The 9,494-nt window shown below is 37.3% G+C and overlaps 2 protein-coding genes across 2 annotated transcripts in view; one reads left to right on the plus strand and one right to left on the minus strand.

The window, feature by feature from the left end:
* The window catches only part of LOC107572398 (serine/threonine-protein kinase Nek4-like), a 12,483-nt gene extending 11,703 nt beyond the window's left edge, over nucleotides 1-780 (minus strand). The window contains exon 1 of the mRNA XM_016258836.1: nucleotides 501-780. Coding sequence (XP_016114322.1) covers nucleotides 501-587 — 87 coding nt within the window. The 5' untranslated portion in view covers nucleotides 588-780. The remainder of the gene's footprint in view (nucleotides 1-500) is intronic.
* Nucleotides 781-4,745: 3,965 nt separating this feature from the next.
* Nucleotides 4,746-9,494, plus strand: part of LOC107572399 (calcium/calmodulin-dependent protein kinase type 1-like) — a 62,469-nt gene continuing 57,720 nt past the window's right edge. Inside the window, exon 1 of the mRNA XM_016258837.1 lies at nucleotides 4,746-4,825. The gene's annotated coding sequence lies outside the window, so the exon portion shown is untranslated. The remainder of the gene's footprint in view (nucleotides 4,826-9,494) is intronic.

Below are 9,494 nucleotides of genomic sequence, written 5' to 3' on the forward strand. Positions count from 1 at the left end.
ACACACTCACACTCACACGCACACTCACACACGCACACTCACACACGCACACTCACGCGCACACTCACGCGCACACTCACACACGCACACTCACACACGCACACTCACACGCACACTCACACACGCACACTCACGCGCACACTCACACGCACACTCACACACGCACACTCACACGCACACTCACGCGCACACACACTCACACATACACACACACTCTCACGCGCACACTCACTCTCTCACGCGCACACTCACTCGCACACGCACGCACGCACACACTTACGCACACACTCACACACACGCACGCGCACACGCGCACACACACACACGCACGCACACGCATTTTGATAGAAGCTAACTCCCATCAGTAAAAACAACCACAAAGTCTGTTATTAACTAACGCTTAAAATAAGACATTAGTTCAGCTTGGCATTAGTTAAATATATAAACCAGTGTGTTACTGATTAGCAGCGGTATGAGGCATGCATCACTCTAACAGTTACCTGTTTACGGTCTGATCTGTGTCTGACCAGATTCACCTCCCCATAGCTCCCCTTCCCCACAACTCTCACGAACAAGTAACTGTCCATGATCCTCCGTCCAGAGATGCTCTATCACATAGCGAGTGGCTTCAAGCCCTTCCGCAGATGTTGAATGACAAGCAAGCGCGCTATTCTCGATGTACCGACGGTGATTCGTCTGTTTCAAACTTGTTTTGGGTGATCCAGGGCACAGGAACCAGCCATGCACAGCTTTAGCGTCTCCAGGCAACTGAGCGCATTAACTCTACACGCTCCGGGTTCATGAACCTGCCGTTTGAGAACAGCGCCCTCTATAGGCTCAGCGACACGTGACAAATAATAATAACGAGTCATGATTTAGAGTTCAAGGCGAGGCCCTGACTTGATTTTTTTTTGTTTGACCCCTAGAGTCAAGGTATGCATTCACCTTGAGAACTTCATCTTTGTTTCCAAATGCAATGACTTCGGTTTTTTCTTTGTTTAACTGAAGAAAGTTCTCGCACATCCAACTGTTAATTTCATCAATGCATTGGCAGAGGGAGTCAATGGGGCTGTAGTCATTTGGAGATAAGGCTAGGTAAATCTGGGTATCATCTGCATAGCTGTGATAGGCAGTTCAGAGATATGTTTGTTGACAGTGTTGTTTTATGTCCTAATCGTTAACATCTACATACATTTTTAATATGATCTTTAAATTACAAACAGTATAACGGTTAAAGTTGTACGTTAATGTTAATCATGTGTTAACCAGCAGGCCTGTAAGATAAGTCAAAAATGATTATCACCATAGGCGGCGGAATGTTTTTATTCACGTATTAACCGTTGTTTGGGGCACAGGTACAGACTAGTAAACCCATCTGCCATAGCTGAACAAACAGCCAAGTTTAATATGCTATGAATTTTCAAATCTAAAAATACTGCCTGATTAAATATAACACTGATTAAACTGATTAAAGTCACACATTGTAGCTAATATGCTATCTTGTGTCCACTTTAGACATTCTGGTAACTAACTTTGCAACTATGTCAGCTAAATCTCATTAATTTGCAACCACATGTCAACTACTCTAATTAGAGTATTAGTAGACTGTTAGGTTAGGGTTATGATTTGTATAAAAAGTTGACATGTACATGCAAAATTACTTATAGTCAGTAAATCTGTTGGAGGAACATCAAAATAAAGTGTTACTACACTGTAAAAAAAATTCCGTAAAATTTACGGTAAAAAAACGGCAGCTGTGGTTGCCAGAATTTTACCGTAAAAAATACGGTAGCAACGTTTTAGGTTTTACGGTTTTACCTTAAATTTACAGTTAAATACCGTAATTTCATTAACTGATATAATGTTAATATATCAACCTATTGAAGTACTGAAATCTGTTTAGTATTTTTGTAATACACTGATAACCACCAAATGCAGGTGGTGATGAGAAAGTCACATGATGAACCAAAGCCCATCACAAGCAGCTTTTAAATAATAACATATATAGAAGGTGCACAGCGTCATTCACACAAACACTAAACACCATCACGGTAACACACATGAAACTGAAATAATGCAATAAACATTCATTTAACAACATTAGGTGTAACACACAACCCTAAAATACAAAACTGATAAGAAAAAAATAAGAAGAAACATAGTTATTTCAACAAAAAATCATCAAATTTGAAATATCACGCAGGGAATTCTGGGAATGTCAATTTACAGTTATTCACTTTAAATTATACGGTATTTTTCACTTCCAAAAATGGTATACTACCATAAAATATATGTCCAATACATGTAATGTCCAGTACAGTTTTTCACCGTATATAGTAGGGGAATTTACCGTTAACCATTTAACAGGTTTTTACTGTAGCATTTTTACAGTCTTTTACCGTTAAATTCACGGTAATTTTTTACAGTGTAGGGATTCACTAATCAAGCCTTTGCACAGTTTGTATTAGACTAGTTTATATAGTATATATATATATATACATCAGCCAGTGTTCCACACAGAGATCTAGAGAAGAACTGTGGCAATGTCTCCAAGATGCTTGAAGAAACCTGCCTACAAAACTACAGTACTGTGAAAAGTTTGAGGCACACTAAAAATGCTGTAAAGTGAGGATGCTTTCAAAAATAAAGTCATAGATTATATTTATCAGTGAACTTCTATTAACTAAATCAAACCAACATTTGGTGTGACCAACCTTTTTGTTTAAAACAGCTTTTGTACTAGGTATACTAGCACATCGTTTTTCAGGTAGCTTTGCAGGAAGGTTTCTTCAAGTGTCTTGGAGACGTTGCCGCAGTTCTTCTGGATTTATTACAATTAATGACAAAAGGAATGTTTGGGAAATGATCTTTCTACTGACACACTACAGCAAAAGATAGAAATAACTGGCTTAAAAACATTTATTTAATTTATTTTTTTGGGTGAAAATACTAATGGCCTAAGATTTTTGCACAGTATTGTATATATATATATATATACTGTATATATATATATGTGTGTGTGTGTGTGTGTGTGTGTGTGTATATATATATATATATATATAGAGAATGTGTGTGTGTGTGTGTGTGTGTGTGTGTGTATATATATATATATATAGGGAGTCTCCCGCACATCAATAGTGGCTCCCTGACGCCCGCAAATTAGATACAATAGCCCGGAAATCGAGACAAGGGAGAGTAAGAGCAAGAGGAAAGAGTGCCACTTAAGTGAGAGAGAGAGACACATGTAGTGATATATAATCATAACCGTAGCTCCAAAGTTTTTGGACTTGTCTTTTCCACTTAATTTGACACTTTAGAAAGTTAATAGAGTGGGAAGTTTCAATTTAGGGTCAGCGACCTTTGTCCTTATCTTATCTTATATGCAAAATATTTGTAATAATTTCAGTTCATTTGTTTTTATTTGTTTTAATAGCAATATCTGGCAACACTGCATCGCCGGCACTTAAACTGACAGTTATCAGAAGAGCCCATGGACATGTTATTGCTGCTGACAGGATAGCACATTCGGCAAGGGAAACGCAAAAAATATCATGATATTATCTATTAGAAACGTTATCAGCGTTATCAAAAACAGTAGCTTTTAACACTAGCACACAGATCTGTAGAACAAGTAGGTTACAGAATGAAATGAAATACGCTTGCCATGAATAAGTCTATACTATTTTATTCAGCAGTCGTTGCATTTTCACAAAGTCTTGCTAAAAACATCCATAAGAGCACTAGACAAAGTTATCACAGAGCAATGATTATTAATGAAAACTATAACAGTAATATGGATTGTTGCATGAATAATAAACAACTGATAAAATGATCCACCCCTAATCTATAGTAAATATTAACAATGCAATAAATAGAGTCGACTTTGGTATAATTTTACAGCGTTCATCCTTTCAAAACAGAAAACATCTCTCACCTCACTAATTTTCAAACCCTGGCTACGGCCATGATAGTAAGTTTTGAATTGCAGCAGAATGAGCATCCTCTGATGATTGGTCTCATATGTGCTAAGTAGACCAAACGGTTATCTCCTGTTTCATGCAAAATTAATAAAGTCATTGACACAGACTGCTATGACTTTGAGCCATCCAGTAAAATGCACAAATCTGCAAAGCAAGCCACAGAACAAGGATAGTTTGTAATGAACTGCATGCACAAGAGAGACAGAAAACATAATACTAATGTATGTATGTGTTGTACTCTAAATAATTCAACTATGTGCTCAAAAAAAAGGGGGGGGGGGGGGGGGGGGGAAATGCACACACATATACTACAAATATGCAAAAAAAATTGATTTCAGCATTGATAAGAAATGTTTCAGCATATTAAAATTTCTGAAGGATCATGTGTCACTGAAGACTGGAGTAATGATGCTGAAAATTCAGTTTTGCATCACAGGAATAAATGACACATTAACATATATTCAAATGCATTATTGGAATATTTCACAATATGACTGCTTTCACTGTATTTGCTTTTATATCAGCGGAAAGAGGGATTTTCTGAAACACATTCCCTCATCAGCACGCCCTGAGCTCTGAGGAATAAAGATATCAGATAATAATGACAGCTATAAGATCAAATTCCAGGAACACGGATTCGAACAGACTTAACCCCGCCCCCATTACCTGAGAGTCGGCGATCTCTCTCATCTGATTGGCGCAGAGCAGCAGAGGCGCTGTGACGTGAGGGGCGCTCTGAGGCTGGGTCAGCCAGAGCAACAGACGCAGATCTCAGCGAGACCAGAGCGAGCGCAGCCCGGTCACATTACAGCACGAGACGCGCCTCTGCACCTCCTCTACCGCAGGTACCGACAGCCACTGCATTCTAACGTTGTGTTTAACACGAAATGTCGAGGACATGATCGGTAACTGCTGCTGCTTTCCGCAACATGTCAGACATTTAAAAGCTTTTGGTAGCCTTTAATGTTGCTTTTACATATTGATGTCATGTAATGTAAAGTATGTGTGTATGCATGCATAATGCTGCAGACTACTTGCATTAATAATAACTATGCGCTTCGCAAATGCAGGCTAGTCCCACAGATTGAGAAGATCTTACAGTCTGTTTTAGTTTGCATTAGCTGGCTGTCTCTATGTCTTTATGATTGGTTAGTTATCTCACTTAGTCAGAGGGTGGATGTGGTCAACCACTTCTTTAGTTTTTGAATGCACTGAAACTTTGACAGCTGATGGTTTGATAGTATATGAAGAATGGAGATTAGGCTACATTGTTCTTTCTGATGTCGGAGGCATCATATTCTCTTCTTTTCAGATCAAATATTTTACTGTTGTATTAAAAACGCTGCAAGTGTAAAACCGAAAACATCTCCGCAGCATTTAATGAAACTAAATTGAAAAAGAAAAGTACTCTTTTGAACTTCTGCATCATTCTGACATCAGATTTCTGCAAATTATAAACTGTGTTTATCAGTCAGTATTTGTCAGTGGCATTAAAACTGATTAGATGTCACTCCATGCCATTCCATGTTGGCATCTCCACTGTGATGGTGTTTATCATTTAATTATGACTTGAATGTGTAATTCAGGCTGTTTCCTCAAAAGTGGCACAGTTAAAAACGATCAGACTTGACAGCAAAACCACAGCACATGAGTAAAATTGCTTAGCAACGTTATTTATTTCATTTGACACGAGAACATTTACAAAAAAAGCCTTAAAGCAGCAAGAAAATGGTTTACTTCTAAAGGTTAAAAAAAAATAGGGATGCATTGATATTTTGGCTGATACGATAATTATCGTTCTTTATAAATGGAATATGATAACCAACATACCGGCAGATAAATCTAAATCTTGATATCAATTTGTGTAAGCCTTATTAAAAACAAAACAAAAGGCGTATTACGTCCAAGCACTTCAAACTATATCAACTGTAGAAAATAAAGAAACAACACCAAACCCAATTTTTTTTTTTTTACCGATTATAGCCAACTTTGAACCAGTTAAAATGCCTGACCTTTAAAACTCTTTGAATATATCATATATTATTTTCATATCTGACAAATAACACTAACATTAAAAATGAACATCTATTGGCTGATCCCGAAATGACCTCTAATATATTGTGCATCCCAATAAAAATGGTCAATAAATGATGGCTTTTGTGGAAAAAAATAAATACATGTATTTCACAACCCCTTTTAAAATATATGAAACCACACTGCACTGTATCTAACCATTAAAGGACAAAACCTCGCTTCTAATAGACTGAAAATGCTTAATGTTTTAGTTTTAATCACTGTTATCTTATCTCAACATAGCATCTGTCTCTTTTCGCCAGTCAATCAAGTGGTTCCACATGTGTGCCCTTTCTCTTTCAGCCTATTAGCATTTCTTTTCTGCATTTTTGTGCTGTTTCCTCCTCTTTGCCACAGCCAGCGTTGGCATTATTTAAAGCACTTTGGCTGTTTGATTTCCTCATTTGAACATTCTTAGGGATCAGACAGCATGCCGGTTTTAGCTATTAATAATCTCAGATGTAGTTAGTGCCAGTCTATTGGTTGATCAGTTGGTGTACTAGAATAGATCAAGCTTTTATCAGTTATTGTGGGTTGCTCTGACAGTCAGACTGTGATGTGCAGATAGACACAATAATGTTAGGGCTGGTTACAAGCAGCATGTCTTCCTCTTTGCAAAGCCTTCCTTTGTGCAATCATTTGTGCAGTTCTGTATAGGCTGTAGAAGGAAATAAAGTCACAGTTATCGCTGCATTATAAGTGTTCTAAAACATTAACATTAACAGCGGCATTCACTTCCCTTTAGAGTCATGTCGAGCATGCCGTGCTTCGACAGAAGCTACAGGAACGTAAAAGAAATTTACAAACTACGGCATTTTGTTCTAGAGCAAGTCACGATGGTGCTGTAATTAAGAGCTGAACCTTGAACCTGTCTGCAAATAGCATGTGGATCACACACTTGATGGGTTGATTGTCACAAGCAGCCATATGGCATTTGTGTATCTGTAAGCATCTCTTAAAGGGACAGTGCACACAAAATGAAAATTCTGTCATCATTTTCTCAACCGTATGTCATTCTAAACTTGAATGACTTTCTTTCTTCTGTGGAAAACAAAAGAAGATCTTTTGATCTCAGTGTTTTTTGCCCACGCACTGAAAGTCGTGGCGTCCAACTTGTTTTGGACCCCAATGACTTTCATTGTATGGGCAAAGAACGCTAAAATATTCTTTGTGTTCCTTACAAGATAGAAAGTCATCCAGGTTTGTGTGTTTATTGGCTAGCATACACTCTATTAATAATGTTTAGTGAAGTTCTGAAGATGCATCAACTAAAAAGATCATATTTTAAAAGACCGAGCTTGGGATTTAAGAATTGTGAATAATCGGATATAAAGATAGATTAAAATTGATTTATGGGTCTTGTCAACTAAATCAGTCAAGCTCCACAAATGATGAAAAATGCAAATAAAGCACCATATTTTGCATTATGTTCCAAGTCTTTTGAAGCCCCTTGAAACACTGTGTGTGTGAAGAACAGACAAACATGTGAGTTGTTATTCACAGATGATCTTCCCCAATTCGGGGGTATGCGGATTAGTTTGATTTCTGACATAATTGTAATGCAAACCGAACAATGTTGATTTGGGAACCTTATAAACAGAAAAAGCAAGTCATTCCTATAGCTTGTTTTTGCACATCCTGTGGTGGAGGCCTTTGTAGGGTGAGAGAATACTCGCAAAGGTTACCGCTATTTGTATATAAGCTCTATACTTCCTGAATTTGAATTATGTTGTGGTTAGTTAGCTCACCTTAAAAGGGGAAGTGCAGTTTGTGGTCATAAACGCCAATGACAGACTCTATTAGCATGAATCATGAATCGTTCTGAGTGTGGTGTGACACTGTTCCGACCTGCTGAAGGTTTAGGTGTCACTCTGTATCTCTTCTGTCCTCTTCTGAGCAGCCATGGGAAACCAGTGAGTATCTCCATCGTCTGTCTGATGAATTCAACATTTTGAATGCTGCATGATGATCTATAGATGGTAGCGTTGTGTCTGTTTTCAATCCTTCAAGCTTGCCTTTTGATTCTCCTTTCTATGTGGGTTAGTTTATAGCTCTTCTACAATAGATTTCTTGACCTCTCCATGGTTCGACACTAACAAACGATGAACTGAAACCTTTTCTACCACTGGACCTGCATGCACAGTGATCCAAATGCCTTTGTTATGATACATAAAACTTCTTGCCTGAGATTTGGGATGCCTTTAAATCTTTGGTGTATGTTCATATTTTGCTTGCCTGGGGAGCCTTGGATGAAGTTTAGACTAACTCATGGATGTGTCTGTATGCTCTGGTGATTCTTTAATGAGAAAATGGGTTTGTCAATAGAGAGAATTTAATGTCTCCCATCTTCTTTGCATGCGTCCATGTTAGATGTTGGCCCAGGCATCACGTTTAATTCCTGCACTCTTTCTTTGCTGTCTTTAGCTGTTTTGAGCTTGTCAACTGTCTGGAATGCAGAAGTTTTAAGGAAGTATACCAGTTTTAAGAGAGATTTCCTGCATTAAAATAAATATTTTCTGTGAAATTCTGTGGACGACTTTGTGACATGTTTTCGATTACCTCAGACGTACACATATCTCAGTTGTAAAAATCAAAAGTGCAGCAATCGCAGTGATATGTAGCCCATTTACATGTTTGTAGCTAATCAAATTTATTCGACTTCAGTTAGACTTACAAAGTAGTCCACAATAAAAGAATACATATGTATAATGTTAAAGCAAAAGTGTGATTGGTGCAATTATGAACTGGTTCAGGTTTCAATTATTACGGTAAAGCAGCATAGCACTTTGAGAAATCAATATATGTTGAGTCAATTTAGTTATGCTGTCACATCAAGTATGCCCTAATTATACACCACATCCTGTGGTCTAGTGAGAAGTCTGATGTTTCCCATAAAAAAAAAACCGGCCGAGTAGTGCATCCATATTAGCCAAGGGAACCAAAGTCTATAGTCTTTGAGTGAACTAAAGCATAGCCTATAATGCAAGTCTATGGAATAACATGTAATATCCCATAAATGTTAATTGTAGGGAAATTTCTTGCTTGTTTTTGGGTCAGAATTTTCCAGAAGAAAAGAAAAATTCATGCAAGATAAAGACCATTTAAACTAGGGCTGCACAATTAATTGAATTTCTAATCACGATTACAATTATGGATGCCACAATTATGTAATCGTTCAAAGCGGCAATTAATCGTTCAAAGTCCACTTATGTTATTCTGCACGCTTAAGGTATGTTTTTTTCTTTCTACATGTTATCTTAAGGGATTTTCCATTTTTTATGTTTTAATATAACATAATAATGCCATTCATATTTTTACTTTTTTTATAATTTAAAGAAGAAACCGATCCGATGTATATTTGATATTTGAGGCTTAATACTATAGAAAAGCACTAAAGGTTTTTCAGTTAGAGTGTTTTCAGCTTGTTTATTTTCATATAAA

Source organism: Sinocyclocheilus grahami, unplaced genomic scaffold (genome assembly GCF_001515645.1).
Source record: "Sinocyclocheilus grahami isolate Dianchi unplaced genomic scaffold, SAMN03320097.WGS_v1.1 scaffold1746.1, whole genome shotgun sequence".
Taxonomy (NCBI): domain Eukaryota; kingdom Metazoa; phylum Chordata; class Actinopteri; order Cypriniformes; family Cyprinidae; genus Sinocyclocheilus; species Sinocyclocheilus grahami.